General features: G+C 48.7%; 9 protein-coding genes and 1 non-coding gene across 10 annotated transcripts; 4 read left to right on the plus strand and 6 right to left on the minus strand.

The window, feature by feature from the left end:
* On the minus strand, positions 1–1,669 carry EJ05DRAFT_43126 (uncharacterized protein). The gene is made up of 4 exons (XM_033741560.1): positions 1,290–1,669; positions 1,090–1,237; positions 962–1,034; positions 1–910 (listed from the first exon to the last, which is right to left on the minus strand). The coding sequence occupies exons 1-4, from the start codon at positions 1,480–1,482 to the stop codon at positions 38–40; spliced, it is 1,287 nt and encodes a 428-aa protein (XP_033606016.1). The 5' UTR covers positions 1,483–1,669; the 3' UTR covers positions 1–37.
* Positions 1,670–2,063: 394 nt separating this feature from the next.
* On the plus strand, positions 2,064–2,652 carry EJ05DRAFT_472461 (Zn-binding ribosomal protein). The gene is made up of 2 exons (XM_033743188.1): positions 2,064–2,129; positions 2,180–2,652. The coding sequence occupies exon 2, from the start codon at positions 2,311–2,313 to the stop codon at positions 2,488–2,490; it is 180 nt and encodes a 59-aa protein (XP_033606017.1). The 5' UTR covers positions 2,064–2,129; positions 2,180–2,310; the 3' UTR covers positions 2,491–2,652.
* Positions 2,653–3,545: 893 nt separating this feature from the next.
* EJ05DRAFT_43314 (uncharacterized protein) lies at positions 3,546–5,990 on the plus strand. Its single transcript, XM_033741595.1, has 2 exons — positions 3,546–4,179; positions 4,242–5,990. Exons 1-2 carry the CDS (start codon positions 3,873–3,875, stop codon positions 5,867–5,869), a joined length of 1,935 nt encoding a protein of 644 aa, XP_033606018.1. The 5' UTR covers positions 3,546–3,872; the 3' UTR covers positions 5,870–5,990.
* A 470-nt stretch (positions 5,991–6,460) lies between these two features.
* EJ05DRAFT_t7 lies at positions 6,461–6,544 on the minus strand. Its single transcript has one exon. It is a non-coding gene; the product is annotated as a tRNA-Asn (tRNA).
* A 574-nt stretch (positions 6,545–7,118) lies between these two features.
* EJ05DRAFT_472462 (uncharacterized protein) lies at positions 7,119–9,327 on the minus strand. Its single transcript, XM_033743189.1, has 3 exons — positions 8,773–9,327; positions 8,682–8,722; positions 7,119–8,631 (listed from the first exon to the last, which is right to left on the minus strand). Exons 1-3 carry the CDS (start codon positions 9,035–9,037, stop codon positions 7,393–7,395), a joined length of 1,545 nt encoding a protein of 514 aa, XP_033606019.1. The 5' UTR covers positions 9,038–9,327; the 3' UTR covers positions 7,119–7,392.
* Positions 9,328–9,472: 145 nt separating this feature from the next.
* EJ05DRAFT_43367 (WD40 repeat-like protein) lies at positions 9,473–11,908 on the plus strand. The gene is made up of 3 exons (XM_033741617.1): positions 9,473–9,767; positions 9,960–10,075; positions 10,128–11,908. The coding sequence occupies exons 1-3, from the start codon at positions 9,710–9,712 to the stop codon at positions 11,796–11,798; spliced, it is 1,845 nt and encodes a 614-aa protein (XP_033606020.1). The 5' UTR covers positions 9,473–9,709; the 3' UTR covers positions 11,799–11,908.
* Positions 11,909–13,568: 1,660 nt separating this feature from the next.
* EJ05DRAFT_472464 (phenazine biosynthesis-like protein) lies at positions 13,569–14,951 on the plus strand. The gene has a single exon (XM_033743190.1). It carries the CDS (start codon positions 13,641–13,643, stop codon positions 14,595–14,597), a length of 957 nt encoding a protein of 318 aa, XP_033606021.1. The 5' UTR covers positions 13,569–13,640; the 3' UTR covers positions 14,598–14,951.
* A 338-nt stretch (positions 14,952–15,289) lies between these two features.
* EJ05DRAFT_472465 (uncharacterized protein) lies at positions 15,290–16,007 on the minus strand. Its single transcript, XM_033743191.1, has 2 exons — positions 15,579–16,007; positions 15,290–15,501 (listed from the first exon to the last, which is right to left on the minus strand). Exons 1-2 carry the CDS (start codon positions 15,866–15,868, stop codon positions 15,432–15,434), a joined length of 360 nt encoding a protein of 119 aa, XP_033606022.1. The 5' UTR covers positions 15,869–16,007; the 3' UTR covers positions 15,290–15,431.
* An 866-nt stretch (positions 16,008–16,873) lies between these two features.
* On the minus strand, positions 16,874–19,626 carry EJ05DRAFT_472466 (uncharacterized protein). The gene is made up of 6 exons (XM_033743192.1): positions 19,268–19,626; positions 19,104–19,214; positions 18,434–19,053; positions 18,208–18,371; positions 17,907–18,157; positions 16,874–17,859 (listed from the first exon to the last, which is right to left on the minus strand). The coding sequence occupies exons 1-6, from the start codon at positions 19,380–19,382 to the stop codon at positions 17,195–17,197; spliced, it is 1,926 nt and encodes a 641-aa protein (XP_033606023.1). The 5' UTR covers positions 19,383–19,626; the 3' UTR covers positions 16,874–17,194.
* Positions 19,627–20,985: 1,359 nt separating this feature from the next.
* On the minus strand, positions 20,986–23,160 carry EJ05DRAFT_460340 (cyclohexanone monooxygenase). The gene is made up of 3 exons (XM_033742608.1): positions 22,707–23,160; positions 22,336–22,654; positions 20,986–22,283 (listed from the first exon to the last, which is right to left on the minus strand). Exons 1-3 carry the CDS (start codon positions 22,992–22,994, stop codon positions 21,172–21,174), a joined length of 1,719 nt encoding a protein of 572 aa, XP_033606024.1. The 5' UTR covers positions 22,995–23,160; the 3' UTR covers positions 20,986–21,171.
* Between the last annotated feature and the right edge of the window lie 370 nt (positions 23,161–23,530).

Genomic DNA, 23,530 nt, shown 5'->3' on the forward strand with positions numbered 1-23,530 from the left:
ATTTTAACGCATTCGTTCGATCTTTCCAGCATGTACTTCACTGCACCTCGAGTACGACGCCATGAGCAGCCTTCAGTCTGTCAACGAACTCTTCGCCTAAGCAAGCGGTCGTCAGCAAACCTCCACCAAGCCTTCTCGCCTCACATGGTTGGCCACTCTTCTCTTCGGGTCGTGCCAATACCATAGCTGCTTCAGCAAGCAAGATACCAGTGAACGCATACATGCTGCCTTCGTAATATAACCTTGCCGAAGTCTTCTTCGAGGCGTCTGGGTCCGCCTCTCCAATAGTCCTGTATTCTATGAACTCTCGTCGCCCTGCTTGATCGAGATCTGGGCCATCGCCAGGTGACAGAAAGACAAACTTTCGCAGCAGCCAGCGGATCGGCGGCATTATGAGAAAGAGCGGAGCTGCCATAAAGGCGTAGTGAAATATTGCTGCGTTGATGAGTCCAGTACTCCTCATCCATTCCTTGAAAAAGAAATTCGGACCATAAGAGGTGGATGGAGGAGAGAGGGACGACAGCAAGCCCCATGAGCGATTCACTACGGCGGTATCCACGCTTGCACCTGGCGAGTCTGTCATAATTCCCATACCAGGGATATTGGCTACACCTAGGAGTTTTTCGTACAACGATTGCTGGGCATGGAGAGGCGCATTCCGATTCGATGACGACGGTGAAGTTGGACACAGGGCGAATGGGTGCATGCTCTTGATCAAGTAGCTGATAGAAAAGGTTTCGAAGACCGCAAGAATTGAGCTCAGAGTGCCGCCAGAAGCGCTTGCTTTGGCGTTGTATAAGACGTGAGTTACATTGCGGGTTGACGATGAAAACCTGCTACGGATCTGATTGCAGACAATGTAAGTGAGCAGGTCTGCGGGAACAGACTCAATGCCGCACTGCGGAATGATCTATTACATGTCAATAATGCCATGAGAGTGATATGTTCGAGCGCGACTTACGATTGCTCCAGTACTCTGTGCTAAACGGTGGTATCGCTGAATCATCTGCCGAAACCACGGCGACTCCCCAGTGCTACACAGTATCAATTAGGAACAGTCTTTCAAAGAATGCAGTTAGAATCACATACCAATCCAGATAATGAGTTCCGTTACTGGCACAAGCTTCGACCATTGGTTCTCCCATTTTTGAGTAAGGTCCGACTGTTGTGACCACGAGACGTGTTTTGCGCACAAGTGCATGGAGATCATCTTTCTGATGAGCCGTGACCTCGATCGCTTCAAAAAAAATAAGCTCAGCTAGACTGATTGGTGCTTAAAGTAGACAAACATGGTGGGTTTCGGTCACGGTTGAGCTCTTCCAGCTTCTTGACCACTCCCTGGAGTTTGTCGGCGCTGCGGCCAGCGACAGCCCAGTTTAGGTTGGTGGGAAGGTGCATCGTGATGTGTTCAGCGCAGAGTTTGCCAGTGTACCCACTTGCGCCATAGAGGACCAGTTCATATGGCCGATTGTCCACGACCATGGTAAGAGTCGTGATGTGCGTAGGAAATCAATGGACTGGGAGATAGGGAGGTGTCGAAGCTCGGTAGCCGCTTTAGCAGTGCATACCTGTTACTGTTGCTGTCAAGTGAGCCGTATGACTAGAATGATAAACTATCGCTCAAAAAGAAGCAAACTGGAAATTAGGACGAAACGACATTGATGGGGATCTCCCCTCTATGTAATTATCTTGACGTGCGTAATGTACTGGAAGCAGGGAAGTTCAACCGGCGGCCGAGGCAGTTGACCCCCGCACTTAAGGCTTGTGCATCGCCATACATGGAATGGGAGCGCATCAGAGGCTAGATACGAAATGTAGGATATCTAAGATTGTGATGGGTATTGGAACTTAATTATATGAGATGTAATAACTGGCCACCGCTGTTTGGTACAACACGAGACTGTTCAGCATTACTCAACTCTGTGCCTAGCGTAGTTAGTTGGAAGCCTAATGTACAGACGCCACGCTGTGGATTGAGCGACCGAGGTTTCGCCGACCGCCAAGCCCACAAACGCACCACACCTCAAACGAATTCGAAAACACCACAAGCTCATCCGTCCAATATCCAACCCGTAGACTTCGTCGAGAACCCAACGCAACCTACGGCACCATGACAAAACGCACAAAGAGTATACTCTGATCTCTCTATAGTCACACTCAATTCTAACAAGTATCACAGAGGTCGGTGTTACTGGCAAGTACGGCACTAGGTATGTCGAATTGCGACCCCATCCTCGACGTTGACCTTCCAAGTTCGAGCATGAGACCTGGGAAATCGTAATCCAATATGCTTGGTGAATTTGACTAATTATGGTGTCAAGATATGGTGCTTCGCTCCGTAAGCAAGTCAAGAAGATGGAAATATCGCAACACGCACGATACACCTGCACATTCTGCGGAAAGACCACAGTCAAACGACACTCCGTCGGTATTTGGAACTGCAAGGCGTGCGGCAAGACAATCGCAGGAGGAGCCTGGAACGTATCGTAAGTCCCCTCGAGGGGAGATTGCCACCGCGAGACTACTCTAGAAACCTGGACTTGAACTGACACCACATCCTACATTCAGGACCGCAGCCGCTGCTGCTACGCGATCAACGATTCGACGTCTGAGAGAAATTGCGGAGGTTTAAGGGGATTGTTTGTTGTGTGTGCATTGCATGAGTTTCCTCCTGGTCCACTTTCTCGAATGGTCAATCGTCGGCGCTTTATATGTCGGTAGAGCCTTTAAAAAGAAAACGACGTTCCGGAGCGTCTCATATCGAGCACGCGAATAGTACAAAATGACTTCACAATCACGTGGCCTTTATCCTACATGGCGTGGAATGCAGAGCATCGCTTTCCGAACGAATTGTGAAGTCTTTCAACTCAGGCTCTAACGCCCATCCTAGTGACATCCTATCAATTTGCAAGATACAGCTCGAAAACATGACATGACGAAGCGTGTAGCAGAGTCTACGTGCTCAAATATTGACGGTAGAACGCGCCTAGAATTCAAAATGATGGTCAAGGTCTCTAGAAACATTCCAGAGTGAACGCCAGGAACAAGACAGAGTTACTACCCAGCAGTCTTTGCGTTTCGGGACGTCAGGATGCTCAACAGCGTACAGTTTCCGCAATGCCATCCAGTTGCTAAGTGTGTCGACATGTGTCCAATCAACCTTGCCATCAATAATGGCTTTAAATGATCCAACCATCACACAGAAGCTGTGAAGCATTGGGGTTGCTCTCTGGAACAGGCATATTCGCAAAGAACAGAGCCATCAACTTAGCTGTCAATCCGGAACACGAATGCCTTGCATTTTAGATTTCCAAGTGCACAGTATCGTTTGTTGCCTCGCCATTCCAGGACGATAGGACGATTATCTGCGCAGCATTCGGCTGATGATTCTGTGTTCGACTTATCCTCTTACCAGGTTATCCGAATTTCGCGTGATTTACTCACACATGAGCAAAGTAAGCACATTATGAGAACCTCAATTGTCTTGGCTTGGCTGAATCTTAAGGGACGGCGATTTCCGTAGACGCGATCAAGGATGCCAGACAGGGTGCGGCTGTCAACCGATCCATAGCGCCTGAGAAAAGTTATATAGGACTATCGCCCACTTTCAAGAGCATTAAATCCTCATAGTCCGTACCATAGCTCAAGGCAACAACGTTCAGGTGAGTCTCGTGCACTTAGGAATGATTTTAGGCATGACAGGTCACGCGTGTTGGCAGGTGTAGCACTTAGCCAATAGCGGCTTTTCCTCGGAGCTATTTACCAAGAGTACTAAAGGCCGCTGTCTGGTCCAGCCGCAGGTGTGCATCATACCTCGAAATCCCCCATGAGCTCCTCTTTGTTTTCTTCTGCCCTGTTGCCTTTTCAACGCTATGGCACAAACTTGTATAGTTTGTTTGAGCGAACTGGAGTTGTCCGACTCAGATCCAGCAATCAAAACGGAACCCGATGACCTTGATAGCACTCCTACCACTTCTGGACACACCGCCCTCACATCCAAAGGCAAAGAGCCTGAACAACCTCCAACTCCCGAGGACGACGATCAACTTCTTGCACACTTGCTACCATGTGGTCATAACTTGCATAATGAATGCTTGAAACCGTGGGTGGAACGGGCAAACAGTTGTCCGATCTGCAGAGCGAGCTTCAACAAGGTCGAGTTATGTGCCCAGATAGGAGGTAAGCTCGGTGTATCCCCGTTTGAAATCACACCAGATGGATTAGTACTGATGATTCCACAGGAAGCGTGATAGCATCTTACGATGTGGCTGACAAGAGGCAAGAGCCCACTCTAGACCCAGGTCTCCTCATACAGGACGAATTAGATCCTGATGAAACACATCAAGACCCTTGTACGGTTTGCGAGGAATATAACAATGGTCGAGAGAGCGAATTACTGTGCTGTGATGGCTGCAATAACACCTGCCATCCATTCTGCGCAGGCCTAAGTCGCATCCCGGCTGGACCCTGGTATTGTCAGGATTGCTTCGAAGATCCGGCAACTCTATTCACCTCTCGTAATCGAATTTCGGGGCCGAACATTCGCAACGGTCGGCAGCACCGTCGACGGCAGAGTAATCCTGAACAAGAGTGGGCACGCGTGTGGCAATCAATCAGGAGTAGCACAGGTATCGATCTCGATTTTCCCTTCGAAACCCCTGATGAACAACAGCTCAATGCGGCCCGTCGCGCAAGAGATGATCTAGAGCAGCGAGCTCGTGTGGCTGCCGAACAAGGTGCCGGCGATCGCTTTAGGCGAGCCGCCGAAACACTTCTGGACGCTCGTGCACAACGCAATAAGACACCCCCGAAGCCAGAACCTGAATCACAAGACGAGATCCGCGCGTGGAATGCATTTGAAAAAGCGAAGGTCGTTCGTGCTGGAGGCCCTTCGGCGTCCAACAGGCGAAAGCGCAAGTCTCGAAGTGGTACCCCAGAAGAAGAGGCTATGGCTCCTGAGCCTGAACGAACTCTCAAAAGACCACGTACACGGAAGACCCAGAATACAGGCGAAGCCTCTACATCAATACCAAGTGCACTGAATATAACAAATGGAACTCCGGGTACAGTTGGAACTGTGTCTGCACCATATCCTGAGCCTGTACTTGCAGTAGCACCTGTGGCGGAAACTCCAATTGTTCATCCTGGACCAAGTCATTCACGAATCGAGCGCGCAACAACTGTAACACAACCGAGCTTCTTGCAGTCCTTATTAAAAGAAGTCGAAGTCAATGCCTCGGCTGATGATGGTCAGCTGAATCAAATCGAGCTAGCACCATTCATCGATCGTGCCTCGTCACCTCAATCCCCTCAACTCTCTTCGCCTGGCGCATCACCTCCACTCTCTGCTCAAGCCACCCCCCGGGCAGGAACCCCCCCACCACTAGCACTCAGTAGAGATTCCCCCCCTCTAGCCTCGAACGTCATTCCTATATACCCTGCAGCACCTGAATTCCCGCCCTTCTCACCGGCTGACCCTGATGCTATCAGTGGGAACGAACGGAAAGACCGTCACAATCGACCCTCTCGTCGATCGCCAGAAACCAGTCCCCATAGGTCGCATGACGCTTCACCAACCCGACCCAATATGTCTTACTCAACGAAATCCGAGATACAACGGATGGTCACAGCAGCGTTGAAGCCACGATACCGCAAGCACGAAGTCACTAAAGATGAATACACTGACATCAATAGAGATGTATCTCGCCTCCTGTATGATAAGGTCGGCGGCGCGGTCGGCCTGGCAGATGCTGCTACGAGAGAAAGATGGCAGAAGCTTGCGGAGGACGAGGTAGACGTTGCTGTAAAGACCTTACGAGAGACCAATCCCATAGTCAAGGAGTCGCCTTACATCATCGCAGGATCTTGAGCAGGCCGATCGTTTGAATAGGTATCAACCTTGTAGCTGGCTGCTGGCTACTTTCGAGCAAGTTCGTACTCGGAGGCTAAGCTGAGCGTCCTCTGCTGCGTCACGCATCTCGCGTCGCGCTTTATAGATACCCAACCGTCCCGGCGTTCTCAATGTTTGTCATATAGCGGGTGTTTATGGGCAAAATGGTTATCTGGGCTCTGGGTAAGGCACATTGGAATATGTGATTGAAGTGGTGAGTTGCATTGCAAACTGTCTTTGCTAAATACACTTCAGCTTATTATATTGAATAGCAGTGCAATGTATGAATATGAGCTACGTTTATCTACGATCGCGTACAATTCTGGATCGTTAGCAGCACCCTTACCACATGCGAAGAATCTTACGTCCTTACAATCATTTTCCTTGATATATTCCTCGTGCCTATCTACCTTTCCAGCGCCGCCTCCTGGCTTGCACCCATTCCCGCTAGTCTGCTATATGTCTCCCGAGGCTAAAATTAAGTCCCCGCGCACTACGGTCGTCCACGTCTCCACCGCAAGGTCGACCACAACGCGAAAATATGGTCCAACAAATATAAGTGCAAAAAGACTCTTCCGGGAAGGCTCGAACTTCCAACCTCCTGATAAACTGCTGTTAACAGTCAGACGCGCTAGCCAATTGCGCCACAGAAGATTTATTGGCGATTTTGTTCTCGAGTTAATTTATAAACTTCTAAAATGCTATCATCTTATCGTGGATAATAAACGGCTACTGAAGCGAAAACTATTACTATCGTCCAATTAGGCGAGATGTCATATAACTTAATTACTAGTGCAATTTTCTTTATTGAATTTCTAGCACTTTTAACGTAATGCATATAAGCTATTATCTAGTATAGCTGTTTCTCTTCTTAGTGCCTAGTAGTAAGTACAATGCTACTATCATGTTAAGATTTCCTTTATTACTATCTTTTTATGAGCTCATGCCACGGAGACTCGTAGTATCACTACCTTATGAATATACGTACTACCTATGGTGTGGTATGCCGCAATCCGATTTTGCATTCTCATATCCTGTCGCGGGCTGGCAAAGTTCAACAGTCTCAATTGGCCACGAATGCAATTGTGCCCCTGCTAGGTGATATGTTCCGGCGACCATGTTGCCAGCAAGCTCACTTTTCAGATAGGGATTATGCGATTCGACGTGCACCTTTGATTTACCCATCCTTGCCACAATGATTCTCTTACGGTGGCTTATATGTTCGTGTTACGAATGGTCGCTTCTTCCACGTATTCATCACACGGTTGAAAGAACATGATTATGTGACCGAGATAGCTGGCGAGACAGCTCACGTCATGAGATTTTCGTAAATCACCACTTTCCACCCTAGCAACGAAGTCTTATTATTTTCGTTCGTCCACGCAGCGATTCGATACGTTACAATACTACGATCAATGGGAGAGAAAAAACAGACTAAGCGTGGAACGGAATGTATTATCGATATTAGAAGCAGCCTGTATCGCTCCACAGAAGGCAGCCCATTAGTCTCTCACGTTTTCTGATACCATCCCGAATTGCGGTTTACTCACACTTCCATACTTCGCTTGCCACGCAAAGAAGTACAGAAGCGCTGCCAAAGGCTGTCCAACTAAGCAGAAACTAATCCAGAAGATCGCGTTGCCTAACACCTTCCATACGCTGCCTTTCAATCTATTCAGTGGATCTGTCAGGATGATCAGTGGAACCTGGAATAGCATGCCCGCGAACGCAACGCCGATAATATTATGAGTTGGTACGCCAACGAGAAGCTCGTGTAACGCTCCAGAGAAAAGGAAGACGAGAAGTTGAGCGACGGTAGGCGGTACACCGCGACCTACAAGCGGTGCGTAAATGTGTCGCTTCATGAAATGTGTGACAGGCTTATTCCAAGTCGTCCAATACGTGCGAATACTCGTGACATTCCACCAATCGCCGTAAAATTCGCGATCACCAAATCGCATGACTTCCGCCAGCCCATTCAGGAACGATTGGAAGAGCGCGAAAAAGCCAGCGAGCCAGCAGAATAAGGAAATTGTAGAAAGCTTCATTGTGCGCTCGATAATGGATGTTAGATCGAGACCAGAAATGCCACCAAGAGAGTTTTGTAGGAGAGGGACAGCGTATTGGGCACTGGCGATCCAAATTGCAATGGAGAGCACTGTGGCTTCTACGCAGTGACGGAAAACGTAGCCCCAACGAGTGTGCTTCGTGCGTGGGTAGACCGGCTGGTAAACGAGTGTGGGCGCCCACCAGAAGTAGCAGAGGTTACTCATAGATATATTTCTTGGATAAGGGCATGACCTGTACATATCCGGAAGAGGGGCTTCCTGACTCGGGTGCAGCATCGCATCTCGTAGGTCACGATTTGTGAAGGCGTACGAGCACGTCTTGAGCCATACGATGACGGCATGGAGCTCGCACAGGGTGCCGATGCCTGGGTGATGGATGTAGAAGTATACGACAGTTGTGGCGATTATGAGATTGAGGGTCGCATTTGTGCTATGCGCAAATGCTATTATGTTCCAGTATGTGTGAAAACTGCGCTGTACGCGCTCTTGTTGCTCAGGGGTCTTTTCCGCGCGTTTCACTTTCGCTATGGCACCTTTGGCTTGTTGAGCGGCAGCCAACTCGATGATATATGCAATGAAGAGGTGGAAAGGGACAAGAAGGTAGAGAATAGAACCATAGATGACGTCCTGGCGTCGGTAGTCGTGGCAATGAATACAAATCAGGACGCCGTACTAAGAGATGTTAGTGAACATGTCATCAGAATGGAGGCAGCTTAACACACCTTTTTGAAGTTTTCAATCATTAAACGTATATTAGATATTACTGGATTTCACATCAATGTATATTCTTGATCCATGAACGTGGATACGAACACAAGACGAGCACCATCAGGTTCCTGAAGCCAACGAAGCTAGGTGTTCGTTCTGCGTCGTGGCTCAAACATGATGGCCTTGATTTAGAATGCACGGCAAAGACGTGCTTATATTTCTGCTCCTTGAGGCCGGATGAGCTCGACGGTCGTGATGTTTCTGAGATAGGACACTTGTCATCTGTGGTGGATGTGTGGAAATGCTGCTGCAGATCGAGGTTAGGTAGATCATTATTGGTGGGAAGAGCTTCATCAATCAGGGTAGCCATCACGCTACAGCAACATGTATACGAGTAGTAGAGTCGTTCCAGGTAGGTTGCCAGGCGGGGTCAAGGTAAGCAAGCTCTGTCGTGGTTGGAACGGCGCTTATTGATGACGCAGTCAAGTTATGAAGGCATACCGACGTTGGGCGTTTGTTGGATATGAACGTGGTCTCAGTGATCAGTAGCGCGGATGAACTAGGAATCAGAGAAGATGGAGAGGTAGTTGGGTGAGATAGCATTGCTACATAGTCTGGAAAAGTAATTGAATGCTGAGGGGGTGTAGAAATGGACCATACTGAAATCGTTGACCGGCGCTGCGAGTTGGGCCGGTGGGCATGGAAGATATGCCCACATCTGTGGCGTCATTGTGGCTGATGCTGATGACCGCTAGCTCGATATAGTTAGCTCATCAGGGCTCTCCACTCCATTCTCGCATGCCATCGTCGCTCGTGCCCGTACTGTTGCGAAATATCTTATCCATCCTCAATTGCAGTACTCCCTCGATTACCGTAGAGGGACCTTTCCATCCTCAATCGCAGTACTCCCTCGGATACTGTAGGACGACTTTTCCAAAACTTGTCGAACTGAACCCACGAACGGAATCTGCCCTGCGTCGAGGCCTTCCTCTTACCACCCTCATCTGAGCTTTATGTGGCCATCATACACTCCCCGGTGACAATGGATCGCGACAACGCCTTCCCGCAGCCCTACGAGGCAGGGAGGCCGCGCCCTAAACGTGAGACTGCCTTTTTGATCTTGTATTCCTCAATATGAACAGAATGTGGTGCCCGAAGGCTAGTTCCAGAGTATCTGTTATTCCTGAAAGTCCTGGGTACTAGCCATGAAGATGTGCGATTATCAGTTCTTAACGTGCTTTTACTGCTATCATACGTTGTAGTCTAAAGAGCACTCACTCATAAATTTACAGGCCCAGTCACTGACTATGGCTCAACGATGGTGCAATGGATGCGAAATCGGAGACCAAATCACAAGGGAGGATCCGTATTGGAGATGGAAAGACCTAGCGCAAGCTATATAATCGATGTCTGTAATGCTGTCGAACCACCCTTGTGTATGTCAATTGACGGCAAAACAGATGCTCCCGCCTGCTGCGCGACCTACCAATGCTGCCGCAACCATTCCCGTCAGACACCTCCACTCCTCGCTAAACAAAATCAAACATCCAGTGAATGTGGTTCGTTGGACACCAGAAGGAAGACGTCTACTCACAGGATCTACCAGTGGTGAATTCACATTGTGGAACGGCATGGGGTTCAACTTCGAGACCATCATGCAAGCACACGATGCAGCGATACTTGGGGCAGATTGGTCTAGCAGTGGAGAATGGCTAGTTTCCGGCGACAAAGCTGGAGTGGTGAAATACTGGCAACCAAACTTCAACAATGTCAAGGCCATCCAGGCTCATAATGAGCCCATCCGTGACATGGCGTTTGCTCCCACGGACGTTAAATTTGTCACGGCTTCGGACGATGCTTCACTCAAAATATGGGACTTTGCTGCAGGTGCCGAAGAATCTACCCTTACTGGACACAATTGGGAAACTCGCTGTGTGGATTGGCACCCTAGAAAGGGCCTGTTGGTATCTGGATCAAAAGACCACCAAGTAAAGCTCTGGGATCCTCGAAGTGGAAGATGTTTGACAACACTACACGGACATAAGAATTCGCTCCAGAAGACAAAGTTTGAGCCTGTCCAAGGAGACCTTCTTGCCACCTGCGCTCGAGACCACACAGCTCGGATCTTTGATCTGCGGATGATGAGAGATGTGCTTCTGCTCAAGGGTCACGAAAAGGACATTATTACCCTTACGTGGCATCCCGTACATAAGAACCTCTTATCCACTGGTGGCTTTGATGGAGCACTCTTCCACTATCTGCTAGACGAGCAGAACCTACCAGATGGCGCTCCTCCAACCACATCGGTGTATGAAAGTGCAGATCCTACGAATGCACCGGCTCAGACAATATACCCCGCTCACAGAATTGAACACGCACACGAATATGCCATTTGGACACTTGATTGGCACCCCTTGGGTCACATCCTCGCATCAGGCTCCAACGACAAGATCACCCGTTTCTGGACGCGTGCCAGACCAGGCGAAAGCCACTATCTCAACGATACGTATCACATTGGGCGAAGCGCAGCCGAAGCTATGGGTACATGGAGCCGAGCAGATGGCCGCCGACAGATGCGTGAGGAAGAAGAACAAGAGGAAGAGGATGAAGCAGATGGTCTAGAGGACCAAAACGCGTTGTCGCGACCACCACTTGTTCCAGGCCTGCCAGGTATATCTCTCAACCCAGAAGGACATACCGCGACGTCCTTTCTTCCAGGAATCGGAAACACACCTGCTCCGCTGATACCGCTTCCTGGTGCTATGCCGCCTCTACTTCCAGGCATGGATCCAAATAAGATCGACATGTCCAAGCTGCATGAGATGTTTGGCGGGCAGTTCCCTCCGCCTCCTATCCCCCCTCCTAACGGTGCACCGCCTGGCTTCCCACCTCCACCTGGCGGTCTATCTTTCCCAGGCTTTCCAGGAGGCCCACCGCCACCTCCGCATATGCTTCCACCTGGCTTCATGCCTCCTGGTTTCCCACCACCCATCCCGCCATCACAGCAAGTGCCGATCCCTCCGCAAAATGGTGGATGGGATGCTAATGGTAGGAGGCGTGCGCCATTACCAAGCCAACAGGATAGTCTCATGGAGGAGATGAAGAGAGGTAACTATAGGAAGGCGAGATGAGTGTTCTTCCTCGGGTATGCATCAGCGCTGGCGTTCATATAGGGATAATATACATCCATCCTTTTAAATACCATGGCTTCGAACATATGAGTCCATAAGACTCCGAGTTCGTGGTTTTGCTAATCTACAAGTCTGAAACAGTGGGGTCAGTGTGTGTTTGTTCCGTGGACGCTTAGTAGTGTATATGTATTAGCGGTATCGACAATCGAACTATTATAGATGTCAAAGCTCCTGATACAAGCTAAGACTATCGAACTTCGTGCCAGCCATATACATCTGGCTGTATCCGGGAAACAAGAGGACGTCGAGTACATGCTTCATGAACTAATGTACCTTGGCTGTACATTTACTCTGCTTCACCATGACGTTGTGACTGCCCGAAATCGTTTCCTTCATGTCATGATTACTGTTATAGCCGCTTTCATCTTGCAGACAGCAGATTTCACGGCCCTAGCTCTAATGATCATTGCAAGATCAGCCGTTTTATCATCTCAAAATCATATACGACACAACTATATTCGATACGTGCTCCGAATGCTGCAGCAATCGGACACGAAGCTCATATATAGCTACTTCTTCCATCCCTAGACCCTGTCATCATTTGAAGATGTCGTAAGATACTCGCATTAACGAGCGGAAAGATTCTTTCCTGGTTTTTCAGTCAAAGACACCTTCTCATCATTGCCCTGGATTGTGAGTTCGTATGCTTCGTCGGTGCTTGAACCCCTGACACCGAAATGTTGCGCAAGCAACAACGTCAAAATCAGTAGAGTTACCCAAACCAATATTTGCCACATGGACATTCTTTTTCTAAAGGAACGGTATTATCTCTGGCCAAGCTTTAACACCTGACTATGTTCCCTGGCATCAAATGACCTTTGTATGAAAATGTTTTGTTACCTCTCACTCAGTATTTACTCGATCTGTGAGCTGGCGCAGTTGGTTTTATCGATAGTATATGGAAAATTAATCTTAAATGATCCACCACTCGACTAGAAATCAGCTTGTTGCCAGTCAGAGACTTGTCGAGCTTCACTCTAAACATCGTTGAGCGTTGTTGAGTCGTCGTAAACACCTTCTTGAACTTCCTAGGGATAGAATTTTCGAATATATTTCAAGCCAAGAGCTACATAGGAACCATACGTATGCTTATACAAGTGTCCTATGCTGCGAGAGAAACCAGTATCCACATAGTGGTCTTCAGCAGTCACTCTTTGGTCGCTTATAGACTTGTCCTAACAGCGCTTTTCGAGGAATGCTGGGGGGGTTGTATTCTACTGGTAACATTCTTATGACAGTATCGATGAGTGCGGCAATCTAGGCCGTTTATCGTTTCTGATATACCATTGTAGGAGGGCTTGTATAATATTGAGGATTTCCGAAGTAGATCTGCACCGGTAATGGTAGGATATCACAGACGAGGTGGATAGGAGCCGTCAGCTGAATCATGCTACAGCGAGGAGGTACAACGATAGGCAGAATGCTGTATGGGATGCGAGGTAAACTTTTCTCGCTATGTATGCTGATTTCGAGCTTTGTATCCGCGGACCGCCGCCCTATACATGTCACCACCACAAACACTAAACTTATGTTTTCTGAACAGCAACAAGTTCGGCATGGCCATCAACATATGATGATGATATATGCCATGCATTCGGATTTGTCTTTTCTCCTGATGGAACAATTGCATCACGTGGTGGGCATGTCATTGGTCAAAGTGTCTGGCTGAGGCCCACAACACAATATCGTGTCTCGATCATTAGGTGCAAACATTATGAGACAAGACCATCTACACCTCCAGTATATTACAGTAAAGTAGCTTATACTTAAAGCCTCCATAATATGCCTATCAGTCTCCAATACCACGTAGCAGACGTTTTCACCTCTACTGTGTTCGCGGGAAACCAGCTCGCCATCATCCATCTTCCAAATAGCTCGACTTTAAGTGAAGTTCAGAAGCAACAGATCGCGATCGAATTCAATTACTCTGAGTCTATATTCATCCGCAAGGCCGACGTCCTAGACCTTGAATCTGAGGGCAGCGACGCACCAGTAGCTTACGAAGTCGACATCTTCACTCCCCAATCTGAGATCCCATTCGCTGGCCACCCAATCATCGGTGTCGCATGCCATGTCTTTGAGAAGCTCCTCACAGACAAGACTACTGCCACCCTCATCGCAAAAGCCGGCCTGATCACTATATCTTACGACCACAGCAAGGGTGTTGCCCAGGCATCGGTGCCACACAATTACCACCTACATCGCAACTCATCTTCACTCGCACAAGTGGAATCTCGCCTACGCACTGTTCAGTCAGGTCTCAATCAGCAACTCAAGGTGCATCGCATGGCTCTCGTGTCAATTGTCAAAGGAATGACCTTCCTCCTCGTCGAACTTGAGTCTGTGGAAGTACTGTCCACCATTAGGGTCACGTCTGCAGACCCGGTCTCTCCTGAAGACCTGGATGACTGCTGGACGCCCACACTCATTGGCTCACTGTTCTACGTAATGCCGAAGAGAGGGAATGATGGAGTGTTAAGGGCTCGACAGAGGATGATTGCGCTGAGGCTGGAGGACCCGGCGACAGGCAGTGCGAGTAGTGCACTGGCGTGTTATTTGAGTCTGCAAATAGGAGGAGAAGGGCAGAGATATAAGTTCGAACTAGAACAGGGTGTAGAGATGGGGAGGAGGAGTGTGATTGGGGTCGAGGTTGAATTGGATGGAGAGGGGAAGCAGGTGAAGGAAGTCGTGCTCAAAGGTCAAGCAAAGCATGTTATGAAGGGAGAGTTGGTGGTGTGAAGAATAACATTGAGGACGAAACCCCGTAACCATGTACTCGTTTGTTCTCGACATGCACTAGCGGGTGGCGCATTTGTCATGAGATCTATTTTCAATGCAAACTTTTGGGCTTGCTGAGAGCGATACGGATGTTACGACTTAAGCAAATGGCCACACTTGTCAATACTTTCTTCCCTCCGGTGTTCAGTTGTAGATGTCCTTGTCAAGGGCAGACAAGCCTACCTCAATACTAGCAACTCCTATATTAAAGCTGATACTAGACTTTCAAGGATACTAGTAGGATACGATGGGCCTAAACATCGCGCTGAAGGTGGACAGTACGTCGGTGAGGGAGAGATATTATGTATGGAAGACTCGAACTAGATATCTGATGGAAATACATTGAAGACGGTTTGTTCAACGTTGACTGTTGTACCCCTCTTCACTCCTCAATTAGGTTATCCGTTCAGACAAACGTCTAAGGTACTATCTGCTTATCTCAACGTCGCCTTGTTGTCGACAGGACAGGCTTTGTGAAAGCAGGAGCAGATAAAATGTTAAAGAGTGAAGTTGATCGGATAGTACATCTTATAGTACAATATGATATCATTATATCACATACATGATTGCGCTAGTAATGACACGACCATTGCTATGACACTTAGTAAAATTTATGCTCACTTCGAATACATTAAACTTATCCGACGTGAATCCTTCATATCTTCCGTCGCCCAACACTCCTAGTCCTATGTGCATCATATCACAACTTCTGTTTCATGTAAAAACCATAAATAGCATTGTATATCCATACTAAACCGGTTTTTCACAGACTTGGATTTGGTAGATGTATCAGGTCTAGCGAGAAAGTGTCGAAGTACCCTTCTGTTCTTTCTGTGGCGGACTTGCTGATAAGCCTCTGAATGTACTGGGTATATGCGTCAGCTCACATTTCTCATGTACCATCCGCATGTATCTTTCATGTACACATAGGCTGTTACTTACCTGTTGAACCAAGTTCCAAACATTCCACCTTTCGGCCTTGAGTCCGCGAAACTTGCTCTTCTCGCCTCGACATTCGGATTATCAATTGGTCGTTTGAGCGCGGCGAAATTCTCCCATGCGTTCGAGCCGCGGCGAGAGAAGCGATTCGGTGGTGAGGAGATGAGGATCTCGTTCTGGGCAGACGAGAGTGAACTGCGACGGTCCTGGCGAGGTTCTGCAGAGGAAGAGATAGGTTCGGAAGGAAGGCGGTGGGTTTGAGAGGAATATTTCTGATGAATTGGAGACGGCATCTTGTGTGTGATAGATGATTAGAAGGATATTGTTGACAAAGTGTTGATTTATGGGGTGGACAGAAAAATGATCGACCCGAACACCGTCTCAGGCCATATCTATATAACCCCCAATTTGCGAAACCTCCGCCACGGTGCACCAGCAGCAATACACGATCAATCATGACATGGACGACTCCCGTCCAAAATATTTAGGATCGTCCAATGGCCGTTTAGCCATTGTGCCAAGTGACATCACTATTGGTTCTTTCCCCATACTTTCCCCGCACTATCCCTGTTCTTGACTGGTGGAGCAGTTCCAGTATACGGACCGTTGACGTTGACGAACTGCTTCGGAGCGCCTCCTATTGGTCGATCGTTGCGCGAAGCACTCTGGTGTGGAATCTGATCGTGCTTGCAATCTCCATTGAGGTGGACTTGGTAGTTATTGCTCTGATAGCCGAGTCAAGGTTGGACTAAGAAAATTGGTCAGAAAACAGAAAACTAGAATTAGGTACATGTAGATATTGGGAAACCATTGATAGCCTATGTTCATAGGGCGAATGTAAGTGTCTGTTCAGATATATTCTGTGATAATTGGAAAGAGAGCCAGTATAGTGTGCTCAGACAAGATTTCTGAACAGTCCCTGCGCCGGCACAAATAAGTATAATACATACAAGTGTTCTTCTCAACATCTACATCGAGATGTCGTGTGCTCATTGGCTACGCATCATTCCTTGTACATTCGCGACTAGTGTGATTAGAATGTACCAGCATAACAGCATCATGCCTCACTTTCAAGAGGCACCGTATTATCATATTTCTATCAGGGCCCGCACACCGAACTTCTCGAAAACCCAATTTTTATAGCCCATTCACTTGTGTATATGGACTAAATGTGGGTGCATACTACTCAAGAATATTATAATTGAAGGGGCCGCCGATGACGGAAGGCATCAAATAGCCTGGAAGGCCAGATTCTGGTCAGGTCTGGTGAGGAACGCCGGAGGGACTTTCATGACGCACTGCGACGGAACGTGATCGTATAGTCAGTCTGGATTATGTATTGATTACTGAGCTGCACATGCTCCCTGACGATGTCGGCTTGTCAGCTTCAAATCTGATGTGAGCGCTAGCTCGAGATAGACTTTTTGGTTTTCATTCCAGATCTGGAGTTCTCTGGCTCTTCATACGAATCAATCATCGTGGAGAAAAAGGCTGGGTGTCTGCAGCATCCGGATTGAGCGACGTCTCTTCGCCCATCCAATTCAAACCTTCCAAACGCCATGCTAACAAAAACGCTCACATCAGATCAAATCCTTGTCTACCACATCACTTCATCTAAATCAATCCTTCGCATCCCGCTCCTCCACAATTTTCGATTCCTTATTATCCATAAATCCTTTTTCGTCCGACCCACCGCCTGCTTGTGCCGATGCCCTCCGCTTGACGTCCTGCAACTCCGAGAAGTTTGGAAACAATCTATCCTGTGGCGGCGCGGTTTCCGCAATATCCATCTCATCCTTGTTTGCTAGTTTCTTCTCGTTCTCCGCCGACATCTCATACGCCACGAACGCCTGCGCAGAGAGTTCCACGCGGGGCTCGTCGGCACCCATCTCGAACTTGGAGTCCTCGCCAGAGGCTTCGTTGACCTCCGTGTTTGCGCCTGGGAACTCAGACTTCTCGGCACTGCCAAGCTCGATGGCAGAGTCGGGGGCCGCGGATGATTTGTGATTCCGCCTGTATAGGAAGCATGCGAGTGCTGCGACAAGGGAGATGCCAGCGAGAGAGCCGACGACTGCTCCAGCAATGGTGCTGGGTTTAGGTTTGCTACTCGGGCTGCTGGTTGGTTCGATCTGCCGAGTATACGTCATGACAGCTTCGAGAGCGGCGTTGTCATAGCCGCCTTCGGGGGAGGTGAGGGTTGCGCCACCATCACCGGTACCGCCAATGGTGCTGACGATGAGGGAGGATACATTGTATGCAGGGTCGTCGGCGACAAAGATGGATCCTGTCGGCGATTAGTGAGATTGGCGAATGGCTGTTGCATGTGCATACCCCAGAGCATAGTGGAAAGGTCGAAGATGGCGACGCCGCGCTGCTCCCAATCGCAGAAGTCGTATGTGCTGTTTAGACTGCCACTGACGGTGAGGAGTTGTCGGTTGCCTACCACGGAGCATGTGTGGCCCCAGCGAGGACTATCACCCCCACTGATCTTGGTCCAGGTGAACGAAGGTATGGATAGAGCCCAGATACCATCGTAGAGCGTGATATTAGAGCCCATTGGATTGCGACCACCGTAGATGTAACTACATGTATCAGTAGAGGTACAGGTTGTTGCGGAAGTAGAGGCACGGACAGGTTATGAGACGAATTGTCGGGGGCAGATAGTGCAACTACGCAGCTATCGATCATTGGCGGAGGTACTTCACCAGTTGTCGATTGAGAGTACCAAGTGCCGTTGCTTTGCGGGTTGTGTAGGTAGGATGAGAGATCGAATATGTCGACCGAATCAAAGGTAGCCTGCTTGGGTATTAAGTCATGTCGTAAGATGTCATAATTTGGAGCGGGAAAGTCAAACGTACCATAGTCTGCTCACGGAACAGTCCAACTCCGCCAGCTTCTCTGTAAGCTCCGCCCAGTGAAACCAGAACACCATCTTCTCCGACATTTGGAAGATATTGGAGTAAACCGCCCACCCGCGGGTACGAGTCCGGTAGACCGGGAGTGGATATGTTTGCAAGTGTTTGGTTATTGAGGTGAATAATGACCATTCCTGGGAGATTATATGTGTTGTTGCCAAGATACTGTGAGGCGTAGTATGATCCGATGTCTACCTGACCGTTCAGATAGAACCCCATACTCTTGTCAGTCGCTTCTGCAGACGCTCCATAGTTCGGTCTGTCGTCTAGCGAGTTCGAATATGGTAACCACTCATTTGTGGCTGTATCATAAGACCAGAGAGGCGTTGCATCACTCTGAATCTGTTTCCAATTAGGGAAAGAGTTATTTCCCATAAAGGTTGTGCCGCCATACACGTATATCTTGTTATCGCCGTCTGGACCGGCGAACATACTGCCACGGATGACGCCTATATCCGGCGTAAAATCTCCTGCAGGATTGGTCTCTTTCTTCCATGCTGTTTCGGTGATATTTGTGTACCAATTCCATGTCTCGTTCATACCCACAGTGATTAGGCTTGGATCTGAGTGCCGTGTTAGAGGGCAAAGTGTCCCCAGGCTTACTTGCACTTACTGATACCAAGTTGACTAGGCACGGAGGTACCATTCTGAGAGAAGTTGAGCCCCCCTAGTCTATAGGTCTGTATGCCACCATCGATGTAAAGAACGCCATTCTTAACCGTGGCTAGAAACATGCATTAGATGACTGATTGGTAGGAACAGCTCCTGTACGCGTACATTGATGCTGGAATCTCGAGCAGAAGTTGACGATAGGATCTATTGGGTTACTAGAGTTCTGTGCCGTGCAGAGCGCCACTAAAATGGGTAACGTAACGAAGACTAGCAGTGACATTCTGCAGTCCAAGACCTGCATAGCGGGCGTCGTCCTTTAGCGCTTCCGGAGACGGAACCCGTTTCGCGAAGCCGTGTCGGAAAAAGCCTAAGCACTGGTATTCGGGCAACACCTTGACATGTCTATAGAAAGGCACGCCTTGCAAGGTCGGTCCGCGATGACAACAGAAATGAAGTTGTTATAGTACACAAAAGGTCCAGCTCTCAGTCAGGTCTAGGAGACGAAGGCGGGGGCTCGCTTTTTGACTACCAGTTGTGCACGATTTATGTGAGCCAGCTTTATCGAGTTTACGCCAGTAGTATAGTTCTGTGGCGGGTTTTACAGCGGGCACGTCCATCGTAAACGTGTGGAGGGTGTTCACGCGAAGCCAGTAATAATCCTGATAAGTGGAACAACCTGGCCCATGGACGGGACGAGGTGCTACCTCTGCATGATCAGGCTAGGATTAATGAAGCAACATGCCGCTCAGCTCGACTGTTCTGGGACAGATATGGTGACGACTGGGAACAAATACGAGTTTATTTGCTTTTTACAGTCGGCTTGGGAAAAATATGTGCTTACTGAGCAGTCTGATTTCCGGGATCAACCATCCTGGCTCCGCTGCTGGTGGACCTTATCGCTGACAGCGCGAACATGAACAGGTTTTCCCTAGCTCTCTTCTCGAACGTTAGCCGATGACAGCTCTACGTTGAGGCGGTGGGGACATTTATCTGTCGCAAGTGATCAATGTTTGTTTAGTCTTACAGCAATTTTGAATGTCAGCTCGCTAGGTGGAGTCGCGAAGTGGTGGTCTGCTGGCTCTGGCGTGGGAGTTGAATTGACTAGTGTGGTAGGAAAAGCTAAGACTTCTTCCACCTTGTCCGATGGTGGCCGTGTTCGTGATGACTGGTCTAGTCGTGTGAAGAATGAAGACAGCTTATACGTCTGCACTTGATCTGAATAGATGTCTCGGACAAGACCAACTGATTGGGTGACTCCGACACCTCGGCGCGGGTTGCCGTGTCTTGCTTGTAGTCAATACAGGTGCAACAGCGACGATGCAGGATGTCATGTGAGGCTGATAGTAATTCGGGATTGACTCCGCCATCAAGCCGGCATATGTGGTACGAATGACATGGAGCGGTTTGGTGCTTTAAATACTGATGGGAAACAGTGTCCGTGGCAACAATGCATTGTTGAAGGGCAGAGGCAGACAGCGAGAAGGGAGCCCGATGATGGAAAAACAGGTGTCTGAAGAAGTGCATGAATCTCGCTAAATTTCAAGATGTTGAGAAGGCGGTGACGATTTCGCTACCCAATTTTCATGGATCTAATTAATTACGTAGCATGATTAGTTGGCTATGTTTAGCTTAGACCTGGGGCGTGCGGGGTTCAGCCATGGATAATTAGCCAAGACTCAGCTAAATCTAGCTGAGGCGGCGGAGGGTAGTCATTGTACTCCGCTAATTCATTATTAGGGAGTCAGCCATATTTAGTCGAGGTGGCTATAGTGGCTATGCAGTAATTAGAGATTGTGCGAGCAATGTTTGGCCCTCGCACACATCTCCGTGGTATCCATTAGTGTAAGATCCATCAGTCTTAGTAATTAGTGGCGCGCAATTGTCACGACATTCAATTAATTATTACCCGAAACAGCTGTATCTCTGTTTGCGGTTCATGTAACCTATTATTACTTCCTTCTCGTTGACCTAACCCTCTATCAACGTCTAATCCGTCTATCATCTCAGGTACCTTATAAGATCTGAATACAACAAATGAAAGATATGTAGGTATGCCCTTATGACATTGCTCATGACGCAAAAAGCAATTTGCCCAAGTTCAGCCGCCCAGACGCTACGCCACCTGCGACAGCGACAGCACTCAGTAAACTCAACACAACCGTAGTGTTACTTATCATGGTTTCTTCATGCACCCTTCCGATTCTCGACTCCTTCTCTTCTGGTAGCGCATTCACGCCGTCTCCTTCCGCAACATAGTCTTTCCAGTCAACCTTGGATAACATGTTCTGGTACTCCAGCACTGTTCCATACCAATTGTTGGTGATCCGCCCACTCTCGTTTTTATACCAGGATTTACACCCGGGATCGTTGAAACTCGTTCTTTTCAGGATTTCCTGTGCCTTGTTGTTGAACTCGGCTACTCGCTCTTGTTTGGGATACAGAGCAAGCTTTCTGCCGGATTGGCGAGCCTTTAGAACACGCCCAACCAGCTCATTCAGATACCTCGACTGCGCTTCAATCATGAGAATGATACTATTGTGCCCCAGATTGGTGTTGGGGCCGTAGAATATACCAAAGTTTGGCGCATCCTCGACTGTCACGCCTTGGAACGCAGTCGCCCCGTCCTTCCAGATATCGGAGAATGGCCGTCCATTCTTTCCATATATGTCGATCGGGTACATGAACTGTACAGTCTTGAACCCAGTGGCACAAACAAGAAGATCGAACTCTTGTTCTTCACCCCCGTCGACTACGACTCCCTTCTCTGAGATTCGTTCAATTTTCCGGGTTTCAAGCGAGCAGTTGTCTCTCGCCAGAGCCGGGTAGTAGTCGTCACTGATTATGATCCGCTTGCAGCCTGGCGCATACTCGGGAGTAAGTTTCTTCCACATCTCTGGTTGATCCGGAAATTCTCGTCGCATAGACTTCTCGCATTCCGATCTGAACAATTGAGACATTTCTGACTCTTTGTCCGTCACTGCTTCGTGACTACTCTCTCGAAAGTCCATCATCGCCGAGCGCACACGCTGAAGGACTCCCGGAACGTATTTATAGACAGCCTTCATATATGCTGGCGTCGCTTCGTCCAAACGCGGCACGACCCAATTTGGAGTTCGTTGGTAGACTGTTACCTGAGACGCGACTTTCGCAATCTCAGGAATGATCTGGACAGATGTGGCACCTTTGACTCGTCAGTTATAGACACAACATATGCGACAGTCACGGTGACTTACCATTACCTATCACGCCTATTCTCTTTCCTTCCAGGTCGTACGTCCAATCCCATCGCGCTGAATGCATCATCTTGCCTTTGAAGCCGTCAAGTCCGGGGATGTTCGGCATTTGTGGTGCGTTTAGTTGCCCTACCGCTGACACCAAAAAGTCGGTCGTCAACGCGTACGTCGCGCTGTACTCGCCATCTTTCCCACCATCCACACTGACATGCACCTTCCACTTCTTTTGCTCTTCATCCCAGCGGGCCGACTCGACAGAGCTGTTGAACCTGATGTGCTTAAGAAGGGAGTATTTCTCTGCAACTCCGATAATGTATTCCTGTTTCTTGTCAACCATTACATTCTGGTGCATAACCAAAAGAGATACCCACAAGAAGCTCCTCTTGGCCTGGATACAATCTTGACCAGTTGGGATTCTGCTCGAAGCTATAGCTATACAATATGCTAAAGACATCACAGCAACAGCCGGGATACTTATTATCACGCCAAGTTCCGCCGATTCCACCACTCCGCTCAAGGATCACAAAGTTCCTGCAGTTGTTGCGCTTGATGAGGTCGATTGCCATGCACAATCCGGAGATGCCAGCCCCGATAATCGTCACAAAAGGCGAGCTATAGTCATTGTTACCGACCGGTAACTGTGGCCATGGTTTGGACATTCTCGCCGGAGGGTCAACACGGATGCCAGGGGATCAGTGGCGTGAACGTCGAGGGGAACGGGTCTGTTGCCTCGAATGTTTGCAACACGCAGTATAGCTACGGCGGAAAAGCGATTAGACACGTCAGCTGCGGGAATTCTTGCGAATAACAAACGCCCTGCGAGCGTCATTTGTACAAATCGCAAGGTCGGTTATCTGATCCCGGTCTCCCCCTCACCACTGGCCATCCCCTCGGTTGTCACTATATCCGTGTAGTTCAACTAATATGTACTGAATGCACCACATACCACCATGTGGATCAAACGCGTGGCGAACCGTTCTGATGGGCTGGCCAAAAATGAAGATTATCACTGCAACTACTGCGTTTGGTATCACAACATGAGTGGGCTGATGGCCAATCTGGTAGAGCAATGATTCAGACGACCGCCTAGTGGACGGCACCGTGGCCTTTGCCGCGCACGGCTGTTGTTGCGTTAAAGAAAGTATCATCGAACGACAACCTTAATTAGCGCATCCAAAATCCTTTCTAGGTAGTG

This window comes from Pseudovirgaria hyperparasitica (genome assembly GCF_010093815.1).
Source record: "Pseudovirgaria hyperparasitica strain CBS 121739 unplaced genomic scaffold EJ05scaffold_1, whole genome shotgun sequence".
NCBI lineage: Eukaryota > Fungi > Ascomycota > Dothideomycetes > Acrospermales > Acrospermaceae > Pseudovirgaria > Pseudovirgaria hyperparasitica.

What these genes read in the sequence shown, in the direction of transcription:
- EJ05DRAFT_472462 (XM_033743189.1), bottom strand. Translation starts at nt 9,037, where the DNA reads ATGGCTACCCTGATTGATGAAGCTCTTCCCACCAATAATGATCTACCT. An exon ending in CCTGATGGTGCTCGTCTTGT is followed by an intron (nt 8,723 to 8,772) that starts GTTCGTATCCAC and finishes TGTGAAATCCAG; the next exon opens with TAATATCTAATATACGTTTA. An exon ending in TGATTGAAAACTTCAAAAAG is followed by an intron (nt 8,632 to 8,681) that starts GTGTGTTAAGCT and finishes AACATCTCTTAG; the next exon opens with TACGGCGTCCTGATTTGTAT.
- EJ05DRAFT_472461 (XM_033743188.1), top strand. Translation starts at nt 2,311, where the DNA reads ATGGTGTCAAGATATGGTGCTTCGCTCCGTAAGCAAGTCAAGAAGATG.
- EJ05DRAFT_43126 (XM_033741560.1), bottom strand. Translation starts at nt 1,482, where the DNA reads ATGGTCGTGGACAATCGGCCATATGAACTGGTCCTCTATGGCGCAAGT. An exon ending in GGAACTCATTATCTGGATTG is followed by an intron (nt 1,035 to 1,089) that starts GTATGTGATTCT and finishes GATACTGTGTAG; the next exon opens with CACTGGGGAGTCGCCGTGGT. An exon ending in CACAGAGTACTGGAGCAATC is followed by an intron (nt 911 to 961) that starts GTAAGTCGCGCT and finishes GACATGTAATAG; the next exon opens with ATCATTCCGCAGTGCGGCAT.
- EJ05DRAFT_43314 (XM_033741595.1), top strand. Translation starts at nt 3,873, where the DNA reads ATGGCACAAACTTGTATAGTTTGTTTGAGCGAACTGGAGTTGTCCGAC. An exon ending in GTTATGTGCCCAGATAGGAG is followed by an intron (nt 4,180 to 4,241) that starts GTAAGCTCGGTG and finishes ATGATTCCACAG; the next exon opens with GAAGCGTGATAGCATCTTAC.
- EJ05DRAFT_472465 (XM_033743191.1), bottom strand. Translation starts at nt 15,868, where the DNA reads ATGCCGTCTCCAATTCATCAGAAATATTCCTCTCAAACCCACCGCCTT. An exon ending in TTTGGAACTTGGTTCAACAG is followed by an intron (nt 15,502 to 15,578) that starts GTAAGTAACAGC and finishes GCATATACCCAG; the next exon opens with TACATTCAGAGGCTTATCAG.
- EJ05DRAFT_43367 (XM_033741617.1), top strand. Translation starts at nt 9,710, where the DNA reads ATGGATCGCGACAACGCCTTCCCGCAGCCCTACGAGGCAGGGAGGCCG. An exon ending in AGGGAGGCCGCGCCCTAAAC is followed by an intron (nt 9,768 to 9,959) that starts GTGAGACTGCCT and finishes ATAAATTTACAG; the next exon opens with GCCCAGTCACTGACTATGGC. An exon ending in GCGCAAGCTATATAATCGAT is followed by an intron (nt 10,076 to 10,127) that starts GTCTGTAATGCT and finishes ACGGCAAAACAG; the next exon opens with ATGCTCCCGCCTGCTGCGCG.
- EJ05DRAFT_460340 (XM_033742608.1), bottom strand. Translation starts at nt 22,994, where the DNA reads ATGTCCAAACCATGGCCACAGTTACCGGTCGGTAACAATGACTATAGC. An exon ending in CAGGCCAAGAGGAGCTTCTT is followed by an intron (nt 22,655 to 22,706) that starts GTGGGTATCTCT and finishes GACAAGAAACAG; the next exon opens with GAATACATTATCGGAGTTGC. An exon ending in AATAGGCGTGATAGGTAATG is followed by an intron (nt 22,284 to 22,335) that starts GTAAGTCACCGT and finishes GACGAGTCAAAG; the next exon opens with GTGCCACATCTGTCCAGATC.
- EJ05DRAFT_472464 (XM_033743190.1), top strand. Translation starts at nt 13,641, where the DNA reads ATGCCTATCAGTCTCCAATACCACGTAGCAGACGTTTTCACCTCTACT.
- EJ05DRAFT_472466 (XM_033743192.1), bottom strand. Translation starts at nt 19,382, where the DNA reads ATGTCACTGCTAGTCTTCGTTACGTTACCCATTTTAGTGGCGCTCTGC. An exon ending in CTCGAGATTCCAGCATCAAT is followed by an intron (nt 19,215 to 19,267) that starts GTACGCGTACAG and finishes GCATGTTTCTAG; the next exon opens with CCACGGTTAAGAATGGCGTT. An exon ending in GCCTAGTCAACTTGGTATCA is followed by an intron (nt 19,054 to 19,103) that starts GTAAGTGCAAGT and finishes CACGGCACTCAG; the next exon opens with ATCCAAGCCTAATCACTGTG.